Source organism: Muntiacus reevesi, chromosome 2 (genome assembly GCF_963930625.1).
Source record: "Muntiacus reevesi chromosome 2, mMunRee1.1, whole genome shotgun sequence".
Lineage (NCBI taxonomy): Eukaryota > Metazoa > Chordata > Mammalia > Artiodactyla > Cervidae > Muntiacus > Muntiacus reevesi.
Window position 1 is genome coordinate 204664706 of NC_089250.1, and position 24463 is coordinate 204689168.

Genomic DNA, 24463 nt, shown 5'->3' on the forward strand with positions numbered 1-24463 from the left:
CATGGATGGAGGAGCCTGGTGGGCTATAGTTCATGGGGTCTCAAAAGAGTCAGACACGACTGAGCAACTAACTGCTCACTAGGGGAAATGCTCGCTTATTTCACAAATGAGGAAAAGATCAGGGAGCTTGGGTTCTCTTGTTGCACAGCTGGACACCCACGCTTCTCTACCTAGGCATCTTTTTGCTTCCTCAGCAGATACTCGGCAGGCCTGGAACCTACAGATCTACCTGTGCAGGGCTAGTATACCTTGCAGCCTCTTACCTGTGTGCCCAGATTGATTGTACCTGGATCCTTCCCCCAAATAAGGGCTCATTGACAGTCATTGGGGAGGGTGAGAAGGGGGCATCCCTTCCTTGATGCTCTGAAGAACCCAAATCAGAAGCCCACGGAGGTGGCTCCAGTTCCTAAGGCCCCACTGCTCCATCTTCCTCTCAGATCTCATGCTCCCATCTGAGAAGGAATGGGTGCACAGCGCCATGCGCAGGTGCGTGGTTTGACCAGCAGGTGGCGCCAGATAAAGCCTCCCAGCCTCCCAAGGAGGTGGGGAAGCCTGGATGGATACACCCACAGACCTAGGGTTAAGACTTCAGAACGCCCTGGCCAAGTTGGACTCCTGGAGGAAATGGTAGTGAGAAGAGATGGCGCAGAAGCCATCCCAAGAGATACAGGCTTCATCCTCTCACCTGAGGCATCATCTCCCCCCACGGGCATCTAGGTGAGCTGACTGCCAAGACGATAGTCTGGCTGCTGAGAGGGACTTCAGGCCTGCCTTCCCATCAGCCTGACTGTGGGTTAGTCTTCTCCCTGTCTTAAATTCCCTCTCCATTTCCAGATGAGGGTGGCCTGTAGTAACCATCAAGATTTCAGAGGTATCTCTTCCCCACCACCATTAAGCTCCCTTGTGATAAGAGACTGAAGGTAACAGAAGCGGGTTTTAAATGCCCAGAAGTGTCAGTTTTATTTGTCAGTGCAAGTACAGAGCTAAGGCACAACCTGGTTGTTTCCAAGAGTTAGAGGGGCAGCAGTGGAGATGGGAAGCAAGCCCTCTTGGACGCTGGGCCCTCCGGTGGGCTTCTTGGCTGGGGTCTGGGCCTCAGCCCCGAGCCCCAGCAAACCCAAGGCTGTGTTGAACAGGTTGATGGGCGTGGAACCATCGGTGATGAGGGTCGATTTTAGGCCCAGGCTCTGCAGCAGTTTTACCTAGAAGGAGCAAGAGGCGGGTGAAAACACAATCAGACCCTAGTCCCTTCCCTCATCCCCTTGGCCGCCCCTCTGCGAGGGGGACTGCCCCATTCTGGGCCCTCACACTGCAGCTGCTGCCCAAACCATCCTCATAGGACTATTCAGTGACAAGTGAGGACCACAGGGGAGCCTGAGGGTTTCATCCTCTCCCAGGCCTCAAGAACCTCAAAGCTCTGGCCACTGCCTGCCACTGCCTCCAGGAGCTCAGCATTCCCCGCCCTTCACCTGCCAGGTGGCAGCCATCCAGAGCTTTCTGTTCCTTAATTGTACCTTGGAGCCTCTGCTGGGAAGCCCTCATCGACTCTGCAGAATTTGAGTATCCCCTCTTCAGAGGGGCGCCCCCTTACCCAGCTAATCTGCAGCCTTCCTCCCCCTTTCTCCATATCACCCTGTTTGACTTCTTTTGAAGCAACTTGTCATGGATTGACATCCCATCAGTTTACCACCCTCCCAGGAGCTCACCGAATCCAGCGCAGTGCCTGATATGACCCCATGCTTGAGTGACATGGATCAGAACATGGGATACATAGAGTCCAAGCCACCACCTCCTCTTGTCTCTCTGCCCCCAACATCTCTCTAGAAGTATCTGCCTCCCTGGCTCTGTCTTCCTGGTTCCCAACATGGCCCCAAGACACACATCCACACGCACAGACATCCACACACGCCCACACCTGTACCCTCTCCCCCACTCTCACCTGCATCTCTGGCCCTGCCACAGCCAGGTCCCTGATGGTGCTGGGCCCCAGGGCCTCTGTCATCTGCTTGAACTTCTTCACCTCCACCTCAGCCAGCTGCTGGGCCTTGCTCACTTCCAGCTCCAGCTGGGCCCGGGCGTAGACCAGCTCCAGCTCTCGCACTTTCTTTACTCGCTCAAGTTCAGCTTCCTGGAAAGGGAAAACCCAGCATTCTTTTGATCGGGTGGGCCCTGGATGTATCTAGCAAGTCACCTTGCCAGATAGCCTGAGGGACCTTGGATAGAAAGGATGGAACAGGAAACTTATCAGTTAGGGGTGCACCCTGGCTACACCACGCTTTAACTAGTGACCCCTGTGTGTGTATGTTCAGTCGCTAAGTGCTGTCTGACTCTGTGATGCCATGGACTGCAGCATGCCAGGCTTCCCTGTCCTTCACTATCTCCCGGAGCTTGCTCAAATTCATGTCCACTGAGTCGGTGATGCTAACCATCTCAGCCTCTGCCACCCTCTTCTCCTTTTGACCCCAGGGAACTCCTTGATCCAATACTCAGTTCCCTCTGTAAAATGGAGAGAATTTCTACCCATAATGGAATTTCAGGATCCTGCCTGTAAAAACACAACATACCTAGCACAAAGCTGGCCAGTATGGGAACACGTATCTGTAAGATGGGTAATTATTATCCTTACCTTCAAAGCAAGTATTAGGAGAATGGAAACAGGGCAAAAGACTTCGCAAACCACAACACACTTGAATGGGGCTTTCTGTTAGGGTACATGGCTTCAGGGACCGGGCCTCTTCCAGACCCCAAGGCCACACCCTTTCACGGGCATCTCCCCCACTCACCGTCTCAATGGCCAAGGCGTCTGCCTTGAGCCTGGCCTGGAGCACAGCACCTTCTCCCTCGATGCGCGCTGCCTCGGCTCGGGACTCGGCCTCTGCCTTGGCGGTCCCAGTACTCTCCACCGCGGTGCTGAGGGTGGTGCAGAGAAGTCAGGGAGGCCTGGAAGGAAGCCCAGCCGCGCCCTCCTCTACCTTGACTTGTGCTGTCGCAGCATGAGTGAACACACGCACGCACACACACACATTCCCCCCATCAGCTGCTCTTCCAAGACTCTCTGCCATCTTTTCTCCCAGTTCTCCACCCACCTCAGGGCCTCCAGCTCCAAGAGTTCTCTGCGAGCTTTCTCAGCTTCCGATTGGTCTAAGATCTTCTGCCTCTCAAGCCGGCCACGGGCTTCTTGTTCTAGTCTCTGAGCCTCGTGCCTGGGTGAGAGAGGGGACAGGTAAGACCCTGGGAGCGGGGCCAGAACAGGAACTCCAAGGGCCGTGAGCACTGGCCTATGAGAGGCCCTCAGTATGCAAATGAAAGAGCAGCATGGATATTACGTGAACCAGGTGCGGTTCTAGGGGCAGTGGCATAGGGCCATGACCCTGCTTTCACACGACTCACCTTCTAATGGGGGAAAAAAACAAGTAAACAAAGATGATTTCAGACAGTGACAAGCTGCTACAATAACATGACTGAGCAAAGAGGGCACTGCTTCAGTTGTGGTAGAAAGAAAAGGGCTCTCCAAGGAGGTGAACTCCGGAGGCCAGGAGGAGGAACCTGCCCTCAGGTGCAGAACAGCTCTGGGCAGAGGGAGCAGTCAGTGCAGAAGGCCTTAAATGCACAGCTGAGTTCCCACCTTGAGAGGCAGGAAGTAGCTAAGGGCTTGGAGCACATGAGCTCTGGGAGAAGGCAGGAAGGCAAGGTGGGGGAAGCAGGGCTGGACCCCAGAGTGCCTGGAAGGCCGCAGAAACAAATCTGGGTTCCAGGACCAGCAAGGTGAGAAGTCACAGAAGCAGAGGTAGCATCTATTCCACTTTCAGTGGCCCAGGCTATCTGCTGGTAAGGGGGACAACAGACTGACCACCAGGGGTGCCGTGTAACTGGGGTCCTGGCAGTGGGCAAGAGGCGGGGACCTGTGAGAGGCGGGGCCCACAGTGGGCATCATGGGCAGCCAGGCCCCTAGGCCTCACTCACTTAGCAGCTGCCTCCTGGGAGTTGGTGGTGATCTCGATGGCCAGCTGGACGCTGCGCTGCAGGGCGTCCCGGGTCCTCTGGTCCACGGGCTCCACCGACTGCACATCCACACTGCTGACCACCAGCCCGTTCTGGGGAAAGACAGCCCGGTCCCGGGGCTGGGGCAGGGCCATGTGGTCAGGCCCCTTGGTTTCCTGGGTCTCAAAGCCAAAGACAGCAGTGCGAATGATGCGGGCTGAGTTCTTGTGGAAGTCATCAAAGGTGACGGAGGCCACGGCCCCCCGCACCCGAGACGCGATGGCTTTGCAAGCGTCACCCACGAAGTCAGGCACTGAGAAAAGCTTGGCTGTCTCTTGGGGGTCCTTCCGGTCACTCAGCTCGAAGTGCCTGTGAGCAAAGACAACTCTCTCGTCTTCAAAAAAGGACATCGACACCCACCTTCTGTGGTTTAGGCAAGGTCTCGCAACAGAGAATGCTAATTAGCATCTGCTGTGTTTCAGGTAAAGTCCTGAGAAACTTACATGTTCCCATTTCATTCACTCAGCCACCCTATTTGTTGGGAATGAGCATTATCCTTACTTTTTAGACAAGGGAACTGAGGTCCAGAGAGGTTAAGTGACAGACTCTAAGTCACACAACAGGTCCTCCCAAGCCAGAAAGTTGAACCCAGGTGGTGTGGCTCCCGGGACCATGCGCCCTCAGTTTGTTATGTTGCAGTGCCCCCGGAGATGCCAGTTCCCAGCTAGCTGCCTTTGTCACGGTCCCAGTCACTCAGACAAGACGTGAGGAAGGTGTACTTGGGAGTTGTCAAGCACTGCTTCTGGGTCTGACTTTTCTTTCCTGTAACTCTCATCGCTGCCATTTGAGCTTTAACTACAGATGGGTCACTGTTCTAGTTCTCATAGCATCCTGTCCACAGCTCCATGAAACTGATGGTTACTCTGTTATTTTACAGACTGGGAACCTGCGGAAAGCACCCAGTGCTTGTCCAGCCTGTGGCTGGCAAGGGGTATACCTGTTAGCCTCAGAGCACTTGCTCTTGACCACCTGATCATCCCAGCACACACAGAGACACACACACGGTCTTTTTAAAACCTTGTTTGGCTGAATTCCCACTGGGAGTTTAGCTGGTGAGTGTCTTCCACCCACGTCCCTCCAAATCCTGCTCCAGGCGAGCCCACATCTTCCCTGTCGTTCCCCTCCAGCATCAGACTGCATTTGCATGAACCCCTGGGTTTGCCCCTTGACCAGAGCATGGAGCCGGGCGGTCCGCCCTGACTGTGGGCTTAGCACTTGAGGAGGCATCTCCCCTCCTCAGGGTGCCCCCTGGGGGCTTCATCTCCCCAGGGTCCCTTACCAGTTGTAGGCAAGCTGCAGCTGGAGCCTGGCATGGTCCGCTGTCTCGATGGTGATGACATCGGTGAAGAAGTCAGGCCCCAGCAGCAGGCAGAGCGTGCGGCGGGCGTGGGGACGCTTGGGCCGCCCCGCCGAGAGGGACAGCACCGTGAACTGCTCTTCGGGACCCAGCAACACCAGCTCTGGCCCGAAGACCACGCTGCAGAGAAAGCCGGGGGTCAGAGGCCTGGAGAGACCCTCCCGCCACAGCCCCCTGACGGCACAGCCCCCCAGGCCACCGCTCACCGGGCTTTCTTCTCCCGGTAGTCATACACTTGCACCGCGGCGTTGTGCGGCACGCGGTAGCTGACCACGCGGGTCTTATTCCGGGGAGTGGAGAGCTTAGGGGTCTTGGATGTCTCCTTCTCACCCCTGTCGGCCAGAGGGTCCTGCCCCTTGTTCAGCAGCTCCTCCACCCCTGGAGGCAGCTCCTTCTCCCACAGAACTTCGTCCTGGGTCAGCATGTAGGTGCTCCCAATCACAGCTCGTACCTGGAAGATGAGGAGGGATGTCACCAGCGAAGGGAAGATGGAAAGAGACCCACCCGGCAGCCCTAAAGCCGAAGTGATCCAGGAGGCAGGGCAGCATCCTAGTTAAACGTGGCCTCTGGAAGGAGGCTGTTCAAGTTTGTGCTCCGCAAGCTCGGTTATCTTGGGCAGCTATCTGCCCCCACTCCCGCCCCCGTGTCTCTCAGCTCCTTAACTGCAAAATGGAGGGTAGGGTTGAGGAATGAATGATATCTAGCATGTCTAGTGCCAAGAATTTGGCATATGGTTAAGTTCCGATATTGTTCTCAAATTTTCCTTCATAGGGCAGCTTGGAGGGCACCCCAGGGACAGATGCAATCCTAGGAAATAGTTCACACACACTAACATTTCCTGGGATTCTGAACTCTACTTGTAGGTTTGAGTCCTAAAAGAGGCTGGAGATGTGGTCCTCAGTCAAACCAAGATCAAGGTTTAGGTGACAGGCAAAGAGGAGGGATTCCACCAGGAAAAGGGTGTGTGAGGCAGGTGGGGTCTTACTGCTGCTATGCCACATCCCCAGTCAGACTTTTATGCAGGAGGCTGGATCTAGATGCCTTGGGGGTTGAGTGCCCATCCTCAAATCTGGTTCATCTTCTTGCTCAGGAATGCTAACATTTAAAATTAACTAAGACAAGGGCTTCCCTGGTGACTTGGTGGTAACGAATCCACCTGCCATGCAGGAGATGTGGGTTTGATCCCTGGGTTGGGAAGATCCCCTGGAGAAGGAAATGGCAGCCCACTCCAGTATTCTTGCCTGGGAAATCCCATGGACAGAGGAGTCCATGGAGTCGCAAAACAGTCAGAGACAACTGAACGACTCAACAATCATTTAAGGCAAAGGGAAGACAAGGACTCCAGAAAACGCCCTGGTATTTTGCAGCCAGCTGGCTCAGATGCTGCCAGCAATGCTGTGGAGCCCCTTCTGTCACCTCCACTGCACACCTCCCCATCCGCGTCATCCACTCGCCCAGACCAAGCCGCCACCACACCCACCCGGCAGCGCCCACCCCTCCGCAATTACCCTTCCGGTCTTGACATCCTGCACGTAGATGCCCTCGTTCTCATCCAGGGGGATGGCCTGACGCTCTTCCACCACCTCCACCTTGGCGGGCGGCACGTACTCCAGGGGGCCACGGATGAGCCAGCGGTCCCCAGCCTGGTGGGTGACCTTCTCCTTGCCCTCCCCCTCCTCCAGGGGCTGCAGGGCCCTCAGCAGCAGACCCTGCTGCTCCGACAGCACGTATACATTCTGGATGCCTCGTTCCAGCTTCTCCCCGGGCTGGAGGAAGAAAGATTGTTCTCCCTGGTAGGGAGAAGTGCAATCAGGAGCCGTCGCCTCCCAGGACTGTAGAGCCCTCTGATGGTACCTCCTTCAGCCCTGGGTGATCGTGGGCTTCTGTTGAGGACAGAAGCCCCTGCACCCCCCCACCCCACCCCCTGCAAAAGCCCCTCCCCCCCATCATACAGCAAATCATTTATTTAGACTGAGGCTCTTCACAAATGCCTGTAAATGTGGTCAAATGCACAAATGCAGATGTGGTCAAACCTGCCCTGGAAAGATTCCGAGTTCTGAGTTCTCACAAGCTCAATAGTTAAGAATTAACTTATTGCTTTATTTCTCCCATGCTTTGTTCCCTTGGGGGTGGTGTAGTACAGAGCTTACCATCTCTGATCTTTGGACCAAATGTGGCCTATTTTTTAATATAACATAATACAATGTAAATTTATATTTGAGATAAAACCCACATATTATAAAACATGTGCCCATGTGCTAAGTCGCTTCAGTCATGGCTGACTCTGCAACTGTATGGACTGTAGCCTGCCAGGCTCCTCTGCCCATGGAATTCTCTAGGCAAGAATATTGGAGTGGGTTGCCATGCCCTTTTCCAGGGGATCTTCCCGGCCCAGGGACTGAACCCATTTCTCTTATGTCTCCTGCACTGGCAGGTGGGTTCTTAACCACTAACGCCAGCTGGGAAGCCCATATTAAAAAATACACCTGTTTAAAGTATACAATTCAGTTGCTTTGGTATATCCAGAGTTGCCTAAGAACACTACTCCCTAATGGCAGAACATTATTATCCTGAAAAGAAACCCTGTATCCAGTAGTAGTTACTACCCATCCCCACCTCAACCACTATTATGTGGATTTACCTACAGTGGACATTTCATATAAATGGAATCATACAAAAAGTGGTCTTTCTATGTCTGACTTCTATTGCCTAGCATAATGCTTTCAAGTTTATCCATATTGTAGGGCATATTAGAAACTCCTTTTTGATTTTTACCTTTCTGAATTATCTCAAGAACATGAGTGTCCTCCACCCCAGAAAGACTATCTTATCCTTTTGATTGACTTGCCACTGAATGGATATACCATATTTTCCAGCCGTTCATCAGCTGATGGACATTTGAGTTGTTTCTGTTCTTTCTGCCTGTTTTTGTAAATAAAATGTTACAGAACACAGGGGCACTGGTTCACTTACACGATGTCTACGCCACACAAAATTGTAAAGCAATTATCCTCCAACTAAAAACAAAAGACAATCTACGCTGCTTTCTTGGCGCAACAGCAGAACTAAGTACTACAGAGACCACACACCTGACAAAGCCCCAGATATCTATGCCTGTCATAGGAGAGGCCTGCCCAACTCTGACAGTCCCACATATCGTTCAGAGAAGGGAGGAGGTAGAGGATGGGGAGAAGGGTGAACCAAGAGATCTGTCTGATGCAGGACGACAAAGCTTCCAGAGGAGAGACGTGACATATGAGAGAGAGTTTCTGGGTCTGCACTCACAGTGGTCGGGGGGTGCTCCCGGGAGAGACTGTGGGTAACCTGAGGTCAGGGACTGCCGGAAAAATCAGTGACGCTGTATCTCGAGAGAGAGAGACAAGTGTGCGCAGAGGGAGCCGGAAGAAGCTTGATGCTTCTAGATTGTGTACCTGGGGTGGGAGGAGGGGAGGGACAAGGGTCCAGGGCCTCAGGCCATTCCCCTCTGGGAACACAAGCTTTTGTTACCTTGAACACAAGCTTTTGCCCCAGCTGGTTCTTGCCATCTGGTCCGACCGGGTCGAGAATCACACAGTAGTTGTGGGGGCCCAAGGTGGTGACGGACACGACCCCCATCACCTCCTCATAGACATCTGGCACGTGGGCCTCTGTGTCCTGCACGGTCACCAGCCACTCCTCACCGGTGTGCCGGGTCACCCCTCTTACGTCTCGAAAGTTCTGCAGAGCTCGGAGGTGCAGGGCTGTCTGGAAAGCAAGAGGTCAAGGGGTGAGGGGGTTTCCGTAAACCCACCTCCAGCTAACTTCCTCGGGGGATCTGGGAACCCCACCGGCCACTAAATGCTCCAGGTCTGAGTCACAGTGTCTACCAACCCAGGAGGACTTCTTAAACCCTTTCTGGTGACCCAGGACCCTCCCCCGGTGATCTTATTTTCTGCGACTGTTCTCTGCCCCTCTGAGAGTCTCCCAACCCAGGGTCCCCCAGAGCACAGACCTTTTCTGTAAGGATCACAGCATCCACCAGGTCCAGAACCTCCTCAAACACTGCCGGGAGATACGCACCCACAGAGCGGACCAGCCACTCTTCGCCTGGGCCAGGGAGGAGGAGGCAAAGGTCAAAAGACACCCAGCCGGCTCCCCAGCTGCCCCTTTCCGAAGCCTAGACAACCGGCACTGCAGGGCTTCACACACCACTTTAAGATCACTGCCCCCAGGCTCAAAGGCCTGACAGAAGTCCTTCTTTTCCCTTTTTGAGGCCAGAGGAAAAGCAACCCCTACCTCAGAGAGATTAAAAAAAAAAAAGCTTTCCAAGCATCTAAGTTGTTGCGATGCCAGTAGCCTATAGGCCTTCTCTAAGCTCCAAAGACCAGCTTTTTCTCTTCCCCTGAAATGGGAAGAAGGGCTTCCTGGTGACTCAGAGTAAAGAATCCACCTGCAATGCAGGAGACCCAGGTTCCATCCCTGAGTCCGGGAAGGTCCCCTGGAGAAGGGAATGGCTACCCACTCCAGTGTTCTCGCCTGGAGAATTCCATGGACCGGGGAGCCTGGCGGGTTACAGTCCAAGGGGTCACAAAGAGTTGGACGCAACTAGGTGACTAACACAAAATGGGCAGAACTGCCCTATTACAGCTGTAGCGGTCATTCAGCCTACTGGAGAAGCAAGAGTGCTGGGCACAGCTTCCAGCCTGGCTCTTTCTGGCCATGAACCCAGGCCTCAGTTTTGTCATCTGGAAAATGGGAGTCATTGTGCCTCAGGGTTGCAGGAAGACCTAAGGGAATTGCAGTCTGTAAAGCATTTGAACCACACCTGGCTCAGTAAGCACGGCCTTTGTTAAGACCTTGTTTTGTTTAACACAACAGGTCTGTCAAATGATTGCTAGTTGCATATAAATATGAGAAGCCCCAATGGCTCAAGAGGTAAAGAATTTGCCTGCAGTGCAGGAGACCAGGGTTCGATCCCTGGGTCGGGAAGATCCCCTGGAGGAGGAAATGGCAACCCACTCCAGTATTCCTGCCTGGAAAAATTCCATGGACTGAGGTGCCTGTCGGGCTACAGTCCCTGGAGTCACAAAGTCAGACAGGACTGAGCACGCACAGGCTCAGCAACAATATAAACACCTGCTTTGTTGGTCTAGAGACAGACCCAGCTCATGATAGAGTTGGAGGAAGGGAAAGCCATGTCAACAGGATCCGAGTCAGGTTAGTGGGGGAAGCAGCATGAGGCAGCCCCCAACAGCTGACAAGAGATACCAGGGAAGCACTTCCTCCAGGCTACAGGTGGCTAGCCCCCAACCTCCCCCACATACCCCCGCAGTCAAGGCTCAGCCCGCCCCACCCCTGTGAACAGCGCTTCAAGACCCCACCTGTCACCCGCTCCTTGCCATCCCTGTCTAAGCATTCCTTGCGAGCCCTCAGCCTCAGGGCCTGGTTCTGCTTGATGACCGTGGCCTGAATGATCTCGATGACCTCCACCTCCTTCTGGGGGATATATGTGCCTGGGAAGGGAAGATGGGGGAGGTGGGGTTTGAAAGTCAGAAGACATCAGAGCCCTAATGAGAAGGCAGGAAGCCTCTGACCCCAAACCCGCCTGGATAGGAAAACACTTACCAGGTCCTTCAAATAGCCACTCATCTCCTGCTACCACCTTCTGTCCATTCTTATCCTCAAAATCCAGAAGCGCCTTAAGATGGAGGGCGGTGTTGGGTAGAACCACCTGCAGCGGGGTGATGTCCTGATAGGGGAAGAAGGGGGGAGTCATAGGATACTCAGAGCTGTGACCCCTGGAGGCCAACTGAGACCCTCAAGGTCAGAGTCCACAGCATCAATCTCTCCATGTCCCCAAATACAACTCCAAGCGGAATGTACAAGATAGGGGTGGTCCCAGAGCCATCTGGCCTGAAGAACTGAGACAGGATTGACAGAGCCAAGAGTTAAGATGGAGTTGATGCCACAGCTGAGGGCCAAGGACATACTTTCCTCTGCAGAGGTGCTCAGATCTTGTTTCGAACTAGAAATCCACGGGGGAGATTGGGTAGAGGGCTTGCTGGGCAGAAACATCAGGGAAGCTGAGGAGGTGAGTATCTCATGGCCCAGGGTGCACTGGGGCACTCAGGAAACAGGAGGAGGTGGGAAGGTATAAACTGCTCTGACGGGCACATCTGAAGCATGAGGCTTTGTTTTCAAGGTTGCCTCATGGTCACCAGACCCAGCGCAGAAGAAGAGAAGCAGCAGCACTGGTTAGTAGTGGGGACTCCTGAGGGAAGCGAAGGTCAAGAGATGGCGCCGAAATGAAGGTGGGGTGTCCTCTCTCTCAGACCCAGGGCCGGAGGGCAACACGGACGAGGGCCCAGCTGGTACTTCAGGTCTGCGATGCCTTCCCGTGGAGCGACCAGAGGCGCCTGGGCCTCACCTGGTCCACCACTGTTGTCCCGGCCCACTGGCGCCTGAGACTGTCTGAGGGAACGAAACGCTTCCTCTCGGCACAAGTCACTGAGTGTCAGACTGGCCAGGAGCTTCGGGCAGGCTCTGGAAGATTAGGTGGTGAGATAGGCCGACAGCTCTCAAAGGTCTGACGTGGGCATGTGAAGAGGAAGAGGGTATTTGGGAAAGGTGAGGGAGGGGGCATCCGGTCACTTCTGTCCCAGTGAGAACCAGCAAATGTCCCCTACCACCCCACTCCCTCCCACTGCCCTGGTTTGTTTTCCCTCCAGAAAGCAGTGCTGAGCCCTAGGTCAAGGCGCAGGACAGACAGTGGGTACGGGGAAGGCGAGCCAGGTACCTTCTCCAGCACCTCCCCTGGGAACAGGGGGAAGGGGTCCTGGGCCAGCCGGATCTCTAGGTCTGCGTGGCGGAGCCGCACTTGTCCTGTGACATCAAACAGCACGGTGCCCTGGGCATCCCGGGCCACCGGGTTGGCCACCATGCAATAGTGCCGTGGGGGGATCGTCACCATGCGCACGGGGGTGAACAGGATCCTGTTGGAGGGTGAGAAGCAGTGTGAGGACTCAGACCCCGTCCCTGGTCCCGAAGGAGGCAGCGAAAGGGGGAGACAGCTCCCTGTGACCTGAGCCAATGCCAGTCTTGCTCGGGAACGGGAAGGAGGAGACGGACGATCATGCCAGCCAGACTCCCAGGCCCTCCTTGGCCCCGGGTGTCCCCACAGCCCAGTGCTGGCCACCCACCTCTCATTGTCCTGCCGGATGTAAGTCTTTGGCCCGACCTCCACGCGGGACACATTGCTGTTCTGGTCTAGCACATGGATGTAGTGGTATGGCGGGATGCGGATGATGGACTCCTCCATCGCCATGGTGACTCCTGAGGCCAGGGCAGCAGAGTGACACAGAGATGGGGAGAAGACAAAAGGTGAGTCCAGGGGGCTTGGGATGAGGCTGACGTAAAGACTGCCTGGGGTGAATGGGGGAATGGGCCCTTCTTTCAACTCAGGTTATTCCATCCTTTACCAACCCCCACCCACTTCTTCCTTTCTTCTCACCCAGGGCAGTCTATCCAGACCTCATCTCTGTTGAGATGCTTGATGTAGTTAACCACAGAAGCCCACGGTTTTCTGCCAACTCTTTTCCCTCCTTCCCATCTACTTTACCTCCCTCAAGCTTCCTACACAGCGCAGCTTGTGGGCTCTTAATTCCCCTACCAGAGATAGAACCCGGGCTCATGGCAGTGAAAGCACCAAGTCCTAACCACTGGACCACAGGGAACTCCCCTGGAGGTGGCTTCAGATCAAAACTTTCCCAATGTCCAACCCCCAACGTGGAGGAGGCAGAAGGGCACCGAACTGGGAAAGGTGGTCAGCCTCTGGTGGAGCTGTGAGGGTTTTCCCCCAGTACGGTGCGGGGGGGCAGAGGCTCTGAGGAGCTCCCTGGATCCTCCAGGGGGCAGGCTCCTTTATTTCAGGGGATCCTGAGGGCCCCAGCTGTATGCAAACATTGGCCCACATCCTGAGAATATTTGCATGGTAGGCAATCCTGATGAACTCTTCAGATATGAACCACTTCTCAAGGAAGGGACCCCTGATGGAACTGATGCCGGATTAGCAACACCAAAGTATTCTAGTCCTTTCCTCCCCACTTCTCTCTGGTCTGCTGCCATCCATGACTCCCTGCCATCACAGGTAGGTGTGGGTAGGAAGGAGAAAGGGAGTAAATGAATACTCCATCCACCCCTACTCTACCTGCTTCTGAATCCTGGGTGGTTACATCTAGTGCTCAGCCTGTTCAGGCATGTCACAGTGTCTAACTAAACCCCAGTCCTGCCTCCAGCATGCCTTGAACTTTGGACATGTTCCCTGGAATCAAGCAAAATGAAGCAAATTTACTAGGGAATTCAAAGCCTTGCCCTCTGAGACTTTGGTCCAACTTAAAAAAAAATTTTTGGCTACACTGTGCAGCATGCAAGATCTTAGTTCCCTGATCAAGGATCAAACTTGTACCCCTTGCATTGGAAGTGAGGAGTCTTAACCACTGGACCACCAGGGAAGTCCCAGTTCAACATTTTTGAAGCCATCACCAAAAAGGAGTGGTACCCATCTACTCCACCGTCTATCTAGTTTTCAACCTGTGTAAGGAAGAAATGGGAAGTGAGGAGGAGGAAGGGAGAGTGGCTTGACACAGAAAAGAGAGGCACGAGTCACAAAATTACAGAAATGAAGGTGAGGCCCAAGAGTTTTACTTGATCCACACAATCTGCAAAATTTCTGTTTAGAAATTGTAAGTTCTTATAAATTCCCAATTCCTGCTTCTCTTGAAAAATGAGGAGCCAGGCCCTACATTCCCACGAGACAAACTGGTGAGTGCCAAGTAGCTGCTGAGCGCTTTAGATGGGTCACAAGCTTTCCTGCTTAACCACAATCCCCACCGCTCCCTGTTGTCTTACAGTTGTGCCAATGCACGCACATCACCTGTGTGGCTCCTGTTTAAAACCTTCCAGGACTTGCCTGGTGGTCCAGTGGTAAAGAATTCGCCTGCCAATTCGGGGCACATGAATTCAATCCCTGGCCTGGGAAGATCCCACATGCTGCGGAACAACTAAGCCACAACGACTGAGCCGGTGCTCAGTAGCTGCTGAAGCCTGTGCTCCACAATGAGTAGCCCCCACTCACCTCAACTAGAGGAAGCCCAGGTCAGCAGTGAAGACCCAGCACAGACAAAAAAAAAAGAAATTCCAACTCGGCATCATCTGATAGAACTCTCGACAAGGATGGAAATAATCAATGCAGTCTTTGGACTGACTGCTTGTGGCCACCAAGCTCTTGAAATGTGGCAGTGGGACTGAGAAACTAATTTTTTTTTTTATGAAGTAGATTTATTTAGAGAGAAACACACTCCACAGACAGAATATGGGTCATCTCAGGCAGGTAAGAGTGTCCTAAAGTTTTAATTAATCATATGTGGCTAGTTGATCCCAATATTAGATAGACAGCGTGGTTCTAAGTAACTGAGTCCTAGGTAGGGAGGATGAGTCGTTCAAGGCCACACAAGTCATTGACACCATTAGATTCTCATCCTGTTGGAATACCTGGTCCTATGTCTCTCCAGTGGCACGCAGTGCAGTGGCTAGGGGCACGGATTCAGCCAGACTGCCAGGGATTACTTACAATTCTGATTTGCCACTTTCTTGTCTGGTGAAGTGAAAGTGAAAGTCGCTCAGTTGTGTCCTACTCTTTGCAACCCCATGGACTATATAGTCCATGGAATTCTCCAGGCCGGAATACTGGAGTTGGGAGCTGTTCCCTTCTCCAGGGGATCTACCCAACCCAGGGATCAAACCCTGGTCTCCTGCATTGCAGGCGGATTCTTGACCAGCTGAGCCACCAGGGAAGCCCAATGTTCTAATGTCTTGCCTCATTTTCAAAGGTAACAGTTTTCATCTGTTTTCTTGGTACACTTTCTATATCCAGAGGGCTATGATTCTCGGCTCCTCATTCTTGCAACTTTGTATGGGATTTGATCTTGATACTTTTCTGTTGCCTGTTTGTCAGGTAGATTACACTTTAACTTTTCTAACATCAGAGCTCCCTCTTCTGTTGATTTCAGGTAGTGTCTGAAAAACCCAGTGTGGGCTTTCCGTTCTCCCCCATCTTACCTGGGCCTTTGCTTTTCTTCTTCTCTACTGCCCATCCTGCTCAGCTGTGCTTCCATTCCCTGGGTCAGGGCCCCACAAGAGCATCCCCCCCCCACCCCGCCCTGGCTAGGACTGCCTGGGTCTTGGTTCTAAGCCTTACTATGGATGGGTGATCTTAGACAAGTCCCTTGCCCTCCCTATTCCCATGTCCTGGACCATGAACTCGGGATGGATAGGGCATCAGCCCAAGTCTGAGAATGGAGTTTATTATAAAGCACTTGAAATAGAGCCTGGCTCTGAGAAGTACTGTGTGTGGCCTGCAGCTGAGGCCCAGTCTCCCTATCCAGTTGGAGGATGTGACCTAGCCCCTCAGGCCCCTTATCCCACCCAGCATCTCCGCTTTAAACTTGTTTACTGATCAGGAAGGGGACAGGTTTTTGAGTCACCCCAGCTGTGGGTCTAGAATAGCCAAGGGGCATCTGGCAGCCTAGTGAGGCCTGTTCCTGGTTCTCTGCACAGTGGAAGCCTGGCCAGAAAGCCAGATGGGGGAGAGGGAGGGCTAGGGCTGCAAGCGGAGAGGAGCGCAGAGCTCTGGGAGGCCCCACAAGCCATGAATTCTAGAAGGCCACACAAGGCTGGGAAGCAGGCTCTGGGAACAGCCTCCAAAGGCTCCTTTGGACGATCCCTCACCCCCTACAGCTGAGGCCTCTCCAACCATCTGTCACCCCAGTTGGGCCCAGTTAGGGGGGCCGAGAGCCTCGCCCAGCTCAGTGACTCAGCTGAGAATCATCCATGAAACTAATCAGGCTGGGTTCCTGTCTTGTTTCGAGGCCAAGCCCTTGTCAGCTACTCTTGTTTCAGTACTGGGACTCTTGTCTCACCTCACTGGTCAACCACCTCCCCAGCCCTAAAGCTGTGCCTTCCACCTAAGATCACCTGCTAAATTCACCCAAGAACAGGCTTTGAGGACTTCCCTGTCAGTCCAGTGGTTAAGCCTCTCTGCTCCCAGTGCAGGGGGCATGGGTGGATCCCTGGTTGGGGAACTAAGATCCTGCATGCTGCTCAGTGCCACCAATGCACAAACAAAAAAACTCCACCCCCTACAAAACTGACTGCCTTTTCAATCTTGCCATCCCTGGAAGTAGAAGTGAGCCTCAGAGGGGCTCTCAGGGATCCAGGGAAACCACCTAAGGCAGCATGTTTGTGTATCAAATACAGACTTCTGTGGTTTGCCAGATGACGTGTACAGTTAGAACATTTTACTTTCAATATACCAGGGCCCCTCAGAAGACAATTTTATGTTGAACTTTAGAAAGTCCCGCCCAGCCTCAAGTTTGGTCCCAACTCCCTAGATTCACCGAGACTTCCTTTCAGTGTCTGCTTCCAAAATCTGTGCCCTAGGCTGCTTTCTGGGTATATGTCAAGACTGGCCTGATCACACTGACCCTTGTGTCTCATGAGGCTCCTGCCAGAACCAGTCACTTTTCCCCCAAAGTCTCAGACCAGCAGCTCCCCCAGCTACATCCCATAGACAAAGGAGGGAGGGGTAAGTGTTGCACTAGCAGAACACGAAACAGCCTGTGAGAAGAAACTGGCTTTATCCTCCAGTTAAGAGGTAATTTCTTGACCCCTTTTGGCTCAAGAGTAAACATACTATAGCAAAATTTAATAAATGAGTCATTACAGGTCCAATTTTCAGGGTCAATTGTGAATGACTGTGAATCTTAAATAGTAGATGCCTGGTCGACCAGCCACATGAGGTATGGGGCTACAGCGAACAGGAGCAACAGCATCACCTGGAAGCTTGTTAATAATGCGGCATCTTGGGTTCTCCTGACCTGTGAGTTGCTGAATCAGTCAGCTCTTTAACTAGATCCCCAATGATTTGGGCATAAAATATGAGCAGCTCTGCTCTGCAACAGTCTCTCAACCCTGCCTGACCGTACATTAGAATCACCTGGATAGTTCTTAAAACCACCCATCTCTGGAGATTGATTTAACTGGTCAGGGGTGGGGGGTCCAAGCACTGCTATATATAAAAGCTCTTCCATTGACTCTAATATACAGAAAGGACTGAGGTCTGTCTCTGCCAGTAGGATCTTGGGCCACTTGCTAGCCTCTGAGCCTTACTCTCCTAGACTGAAGTGGGAATAAAACTGCTTCCTGGGGTTCAAGGGGTTAACGACTGGATTATGTCTAATGTAGAGCAGGAGTTCGACAAGGGTGGCTGGGAGGAGGAAGGTGAATCCAGATGGCAACTGTTCCTCAAATGCAGAAAGTTTCATGTATTTTCCCAGCCCCTCACCCCCAGGTCCAAGTAGCACCCCAGCCAACGCTCAAGTCCCCTGGTCCCAAGCCATGGGCAGGCGTGAGGTTGGAGGAAAGGGTGGAGACAGCCTTGGTACCCACCGCCCCCCACCTCTATCAAGTTTTGTTTGTACTGGATTTGTTGTTTAGTTGCCATGTCGTGTCCAACTCTTTTTGCGACCTCATGGACTGTAGCCTGCCAGACTCCTCTGTCCATGAGATTTTCCTGGCAAGAATATGGAGTGGGTAGCCATCTCCTTCTCCAAGGGATCTTCCCGACCCAGGTATCAAACCTGCGTCTCCTACTTTGCAGGTAGATTCTTTACCACTGAGCCACCAGGGAAGCCCTCTATCAAGCTTAGGTTTAAGAAAAAACACAGAACACTCAAGCACAAACAGAACTCATCTTTGCAGCTTCCCTTCACTGATTTTAAACATTCTAGTTTTTGTTTAAATAATTCAAGAACCGCATTACTCAGGGACTGCAGAGAAGCTGTTTTTACCAAACAGCTTCCCTATTTAGGGAGATTATTTCCTGTTTTAGGAGACTAGAGTGGAAATTCTTGAGAATTGTCTCATATAAGCCACTTCTTTAGTAGCAGCAGTTTTTAGGAAATTTTTCTTCCGAGGAAAGTCTTCTGAGCTCCAACCCCGCTGGGCCACTTTTGGGGAGCAACAGCTTGTTCCGGGGACAGAACAGCTCTGCCAGCTCAGGCTGATGCTGATCCTGTTTTCTATCCTGCCTCCCAGATGCAGGCTTCCCTGATGGCTCAGGGGTAAAGAATCCACCTGCAATGCTGGAGAACCAGTCTCCATCCCTGGGTTGGGATGATCCCCTGGAGGAGGAAATGGCAACCCACTCCAGTATTCCTGCCAGGGAAATCCTGTGGACAGAAAAGCCTAGTGGGCTACTGTCCATTGGATTGCAGAGAGTCAGATACGACTCAGCAACTAAAAGAATGACTCCCAGATGTCACCAATTAATGCCAGTCATTGACAGCAAAAATCAGCTAGATTGGAAGTGACCCAGGAACCAGACTTCAGAACCCCTGATCCAGATCAACATTTTCTAAAATTGCCCAATCATAGGACTCAGCTGGTTGTCTTGATTCCCAGGCCTTACCCCATACTTACAGACTAAGGTTTCCAGGAAATCCCATGGACAAAGAAGCCTGACTACAGTCCAAGGGGTTGCAAAGAGTCGGACATGACTGAGTGACCAACACTTTCACAAGGTTTCCAGGAGCGAGGTTCTGGAATTTCTATCTGTGGGAAGTGCCTCTCCCTTCCCCCTATAACAGCTCCTACTCATTAATAACTTAATTTGGGCCTGGGATTGTGCTAAATGTTTTTAATTAACTCATTTAATCCTCCTAAGAATCTAGAAGTTAAAGAATTTGCTCAGAATCACACAGTGATCAAGAGATGGTGGCTCAGACGGTAAAGCATGTCTGCAATGCAGGAGAGACCTGGGTTCAATCCTGGGCCAGGAAGATTCCCCTGGAGAAGGAAATGGTAACCCACTCCAGTGCGCTTGCCTGGAAAATTCCATGGACAGAGGAGCCTGGTAGGCTACAGTCCACGCGATCACAAAGAGTCGGACATGACTGAGCAACTTCACAGAAAAAAAAAAAAAAGAACCTAGAAGTTAAAGAATTTGCTCAGAATCACTCAGTGATCAAGGGATGAAGCCAGAATTTCACCCCAGGCACTGTGTCTGCAGAGTCCCCAAACCAGGAAGTAGTGTGGCTTCTCAGGCAGAAATGTCAGTAAGATTCTAAACTAGAGTCAGGACTTCAGGACCTGGGTGGGGCTGGGTACTCTTCAGGAGATAGTGCCAGTGCAGTTCAAAGGTATTCTCTGCAACCTAGGAAGGCAGCACCCAACAAGGAGACCCGAGTAGCCATTCAGGGTGGCTGCCCTACGTGCTCATGGCTTTAGAGAGCTGCCCTGCCCAGAAAACCTCGCCCCCAGGGCAGGTCGGGTGTCCTGTGTGCCAAGGGTGGCGACAGGCAGAAGTTTCTGGGAGTCAGTTGGCACCCTAGGGACTGCCTGTCCTTCTCCCCAGAAAATCTAGGGGCCCACCCGGACATGGAGCAGAGAAAAGAGGGCACAACCTGCTTCTACTACTACACCCCACCCCAACCCTCTGTGCTTCTAAGATCCCCAGAATTACAGGACAGCGGGTCCAAAATAGAACTTCCTCTTTCTGCTTTGGTCACCTTGTCCCCCGCCCCGTCAGAAACAAAAACCGAACAGAGCCTTGCTGAGCAAACTCCATGTCTTCTGGAAATCCAAGCTTTCCTTAAGATTACTCTGCCAATGATTTCTCAAATGATCTGCAAGGCCCACACCTGGCACAGCCCTGAGCAGGGTAGAGGGGAAAACCTTGATGTTTGCAGAGTGGAGGAATCTCAAGGGAGGAAAAAAAAAAAAAAATCACATTCTAAGAGCTCAAGGGGAGAGGCAAGATAAATCTAGCAGGGGCCAATCTCATTCGAGGAGGAAGTCTAAATGGACCCCTTAGGGGGAGCTGTAGGTCAGAAAGGCCTGAGATTTCGGATCTGGGGGTGTTGGCAAGGTGACAAGTTGATCTACCTTTATTTCAGAAGCCAGAAGAAAAAAAAAAAAAAACCAACAAGGAAAGTAAACCCTCCCAAGGCTAAGACGCCATCCATCTTCTCCTAGTTCTGGTTCAGGGGCCACTTGCCCCAGCTGAAGCCCCAAGAAGGCACGACAGAGCTGGAGAGGGACTTGAGGGCCACAAGGTCCCACTCACTGGTTTGGGGATCTGGGGCCTTTATGAAGTACTTACATCCAGAAGTGCGGCTTTGCTGCAATAGACTGCTCAGTTCTGGTAAACTGCAGCCAGCCCTGGGGATCACTTCCCGGCAGGGCAGGCTCAGGGGTGGGGCTTGGGATTTAAAGGGCCCTCACAGCTGGTTCTCATTTCTTTTTTTTCTCCACCTCTAAGCGGCTTCTGACTTCCCAGGTGATTCAGTCGTAAACTGCCTACCAAGTCAGGAGATGAGGGTTTGATCCCTGGGTCAGGAAGATCCCCTGGAGAAGGAAATGGCACCCCCTCCAGTATCCTTGCCTGGGAAATCCCATGGACAGAGGAGCCCGTCCATGGGGCTACAGTCCATGGGGTCGCTAAAGAGTCAGACACGACTGAACAACTAACGAACAACAAGGTGGCTTCTACCACAGCTGAAGGCACTGAGCTCCTTCAGTGGCGGGGAACTCCCACCTCACAGCCAGCTGGGAGCACTGGACTGACTCGGAAGGGTCCATGGCCCGAGGCAGGGGGGCAGGTGCTGAGTTCACTTCTATCCCACCTGCCTTTAATTGCCCAATCAGGGTGACTACAGTCCTGCCTCTCCATAAGGGTTTTGGCTTCAGCTGCAGCCTCTCCTCTAAGAGAAGGTAACTTGTTTTTTTAATTTTTTTATTTTAGATTCAGAAAATTCGGCTCAGGTCTTCTAACAGATGTTCAAGGGAAAACATAAAACACATACACATACACACACACACACACACATTAGTCCTCTTTCTGGCAAGGTGTCGTGGTGGGAGTCTGGGAGCATCTCTCCTCTTGCCCAAGGCCCTGGGTGAGGAAAGGTGGGCCAAGGCCCCAGCAGGAAGACTCAGCAGCCTCAGTATTTCCGCTGCCGGGGGAAGAGACTACCCCCTGAGGACCGGAGTGGGGGGCTGGCGGGGCTGGCGTCCTCTGAGTCCAGGCTGAAGAGGTCCCTGCCGGTACGAAGGATCTGTTCCTCTAGTTTCTTATGTCGCTTCATGTCTGAAAGGACCTTGTCCAGACGGGCCTCCCGTTTCTGGCTCCGGGCTGAGCTTCCTGAAGAAGGGGAAGGTGAGAAATGTGGAAGGGAGTCAGGCAGTATGTGCCAAAGCTGCCTGGGTCTTATTAATCACTTGGGGAGCTTACTAAACAGATTTCCAGGCCTGTTGTGAAGGCACTTTTTTGGGGGATATTGTCACATTTTAATTTTTTGGTTTCATTTTGGCACATTCAACTCACACTCAAAGTTTTAGAAGCACATTATCTTTCTACATGCAGGGTAGAAGACTACTTGTAAACCATGTAAATATTTCAATTCATTCAGACATAATTGCCATAGAAGTAATGGAGGTTCTGAGGTTTAGGGTTGGGGTCTCAGATGGGGTGGGAAGTGAAGGTTTGAATTATGAGAAGAGGCCAGAAATGTGAAGATCAGGGAAGAGGCAGGGGACAGGCAAGTGCAAAAGCCCCAGGCAAGGAACACAGAGGTCTGTTCAATGAGAAATGTAGAGCTAGCAGAGACAGGAAAGGTGAGGTCAAAGAAATGACTTACAGGCCATGATAAGGGGTTTGGATATCTTGGTGTACATGGAAGCCTTGGGTGGCGGGAGAGGGGGGATTAGATTCTCAATTGACATGCTCGTCCAGCCCCTCAGCCCCCATTAATAGAATCATTTGGAGGACTGAAATCAAGAGAAGTAACACAGCTTATATTTTGAAACATAAACCATCTCTAGTGCTGAGAGTGGTGGCAGGAAGACCAGCTAAGAGCTACCACAACTCTCCAGGTGACAGAGATGGTGGTGGCTTGAATGAGGATACCGTGTTAAAGGCGGAGAGCTGAACATGGAAATGTGGAAGCAGAGCTAACAAGACTTGCTGCCGGCTTGAATGTTGAGGTGATAGAAACGGAAATCAGGAATGGCTCCAGGATGTCCCTGATGGTTCAAGGGTTGTGAGTCTGCCTGACAATGCAGGGGACATGAGGTCGATCCCTGATCCAGGAGGATCCCACATGCCCTGGAGCAGCTCAGCCTGTGTGCCACAACTACGGAGCCCTTGCTCTAGAGCCCGGGAGCTGCAACTACTGAAGCCCGCGTGCCTTACAGCCCATGATCCACAACAAAAGAAGCCACTGCAATGAGATGCCCACATATCAAAGAGCGGTACCTGCTCGCTGCAACTAGAGAAAACCTGTGCACAGCAACAAAGGCCACCGTAGCCAAAAAACTTTTTAAAAAATGGCTCCAAGGGGACTTTCTTGGTGGCTCAGATGGTAAAGAATCTGTCTGCAATGTGGGAGACCTGGGTTCGATCCCTGGGTTGAGAAGATCCCCTGGAGGAGCATGGCGACCCACTCTAGTATTCTTGCCTGGAGAATCCCCATGGACAGAGGTGCCTGGCAGGTTGCAGTCCATGGGACTGCAAAGAGTCTGAGCGACTAAGCACAGCACAACAGCAAGGGGACTTCCCTGGTGGTCCAGTGGTTAAGACTCTGTGCTTCCACTAAAAGGGCACAGGTTCAATCCCTGGTCAGGGAACTAGGATCCCACATGCATGAGCAGCATGGCCCAAAACAAAACAAGAATGGCTCCGAGGGTAAAGTCTACGAAGGCACACAGGATGGGAAACCGGATAAGATTAGGACATGTACACAGCAGTGCAGAGGTATGTGGGTCTAGGTAATAATAATAATGACTTGGACTTCTAGAATGACTGAGAAGTAATGAGAAACATGAAGAAATTATCTGTGATAATCTTTTAAGGGAAGACAGGGGACCACCTAAGCTGGAAGGATGCCACCACTGGGTGCATGCTCTCTCTGAAGCTACAAGTTGTGTAGCTACCAAGGCACCAAGTCAAGGCCTCTTTTAGGGAGTCACTTTCTGAGTAAGTGGGAGCAGAGTTCTTCACCCCCACCCCACCCCCATCCCCCCTACCCCCGCTGCCCAGTAGGCAGTACTCCCCTCTTGTCTGTACCTGGGGTACGCCTCCGGTCAATCAGGGAGTCCTTTGGTGTCATTGGCTCATCATCAAAGTCAAATTCTGTAGGCATGTGTGGTCTGGGGCAGGGGGACAGACAGTGAAGGGTGAAGGTGGTTTTCCCCCAACCCCAAACAACCACACTTGTCCCCAACCTCCTGGCTCTTCCTCTCCCCCTCCTCCCTCCCTTCACTTCCCATGATCCTGGGTCCCACCGCCCCTCCCTATTTCCTCCCGGCATCAGGGAAGGAGCCCCAAGGACAAGGTGTCAGGATGTGCCCTCACTTTTCTTCTTCCTCCTCTTTGGCCTCTGGCTCCTCATCGGATCTCTCCTCTTCACTCTGGGCCTCAGGCGTGGGTGGCCGGCGGGGCAGGATCTCAGCCTGAAGCTCCAGGGTACCGTGGGCAGCCAGCAGTTCATAGAGCCGTTGGATTTCAGAGGGGGGTGGCATCCAGGACTGCCCATCTGCGGGCAGCTCCACCTCTTCATCGCTGCAGGGCACGCACCAGTCCTCGGATTCTCCCTTGGCACGCTCCTCCCCCTCAGGGCTGGGGACTTCTCCCTGCACCTCCTCGGCCCCGGACCCCTCATGCTCAGCCTCCTCCCGGCCTCCTTCTCCCTCTTCCTCGGCTTGATCGGCCGAAGCAGAGGGGCCTCCGGTATCCTCCACAGCCAGAGCCTGGAGACCGGAGGTCACTTCCCCTTCTTCAGACAGAGGCGGCGCCGTGGTGGCTGCAATGTCTCCATGGCCCCGGACAAGGGACATATGCCACTAGGGAAGGGGCCCTGCGATGACAGGAGATGGCAGGAGTACTAAGCCAGGGATCCCCCACCCCCGCCTCCGCGGGTAGGGCTTCCCGGGGCTTCAGGGAACGTCTGTCTAACCAATCAGGCTCCAACA

General features: G+C 52.8%; 2 protein-coding genes across 2 annotated transcripts; both read right to left on the reverse strand.

The window, feature by feature from the left end:
- Nucleotides 1–934: 934 nt before the first annotated feature.
- MVP (major vault protein) lies at nt 935–20707 on the reverse strand. Its single transcript, XM_065924616.1, has 15 exons — nt 20595–20707; nt 12577–12709; nt 12174–12369; nt 11003–11126; nt 10759–10890; nt 9390–9484; nt 8906–9142; nt 6907–7188; nt 5605–5849; nt 5321–5518; nt 3964–4350; nt 3087–3203; nt 2784–2910; nt 1940–2128; nt 935–1202 (listed from the first exon to the last, which is right to left on the reverse strand). Exons 2-15 carry the CDS (start codon nt 12699–12701, stop codon nt 984–986), a joined length of 2673 nt encoding a protein of 890 aa, XP_065780688.1. The 5' UTR covers nt 12702–12709; nt 20595–20707; the 3' UTR covers nt 935–983.
- Nucleotides 20708–21218: 511 nt separating this feature from the next.
- On the reverse strand, nt 21219–24328 carry PAGR1 (PAXIP1 associated glutamate rich protein 1). The gene is made up of 3 exons (XM_065924619.1): nt 23847–24328; nt 23559–23641; nt 21219–21635 (listed from the first exon to the last, which is right to left on the reverse strand). Exons 1-3 carry the CDS (start codon nt 24326–24328, stop codon nt 21436–21438), a joined length of 765 nt encoding a protein of 254 aa, XP_065780691.1. The 3' UTR covers nt 21219–21435.
- Between the last annotated feature and the right edge of the window lie 135 nt (nt 24329–24463).

Excerpts from the sequence above, each read along its gene's own strand:
- PAGR1 (XM_065924619.1), bottom strand. The coding sequence starts at position 24,328 with ATGTCCCTTGTCCGGGGCCATGGAGACATTGCAGCCACCACGGCGCCG. Across the intron at positions 23,642-23,846 it reads AAAGAGGAGGAAGAAGAAAA|ACCACACATGCCTACAGAAT; the intron begins GTGAGGGCACAT and ends CCCCTGCCCCAG. Across the intron at positions 21,636-23,558 it reads TGACCGGAGGCGTACCCCAG|GAAGCTCAGCCCGGAGCCAG; the intron begins GTACAGACAAGA and ends CCCCTTCTTCAG.
- MVP (XM_065924616.1), bottom strand. The coding sequence starts at position 12,701 with ATGGCGATGGAGGAGTCCATCATCCGCATCCCGCCATACCACTACATC. Across the intron at positions 9,143-9,389 it reads CTGTGATCCTTACAGAAAAG|ACAGCCCTGCACCTCCGAGC; the intron begins GTCTGTGCTCTG and ends CTTGCTTTCCAG. Across the intron at positions 2,129-2,783 it reads ACGCCTTGGCCATTGAGACG|GAAGCTGAACTTGAGCGAGT; the intron begins GTGAGTGGGGGA and ends TTCCCTTTCCAG.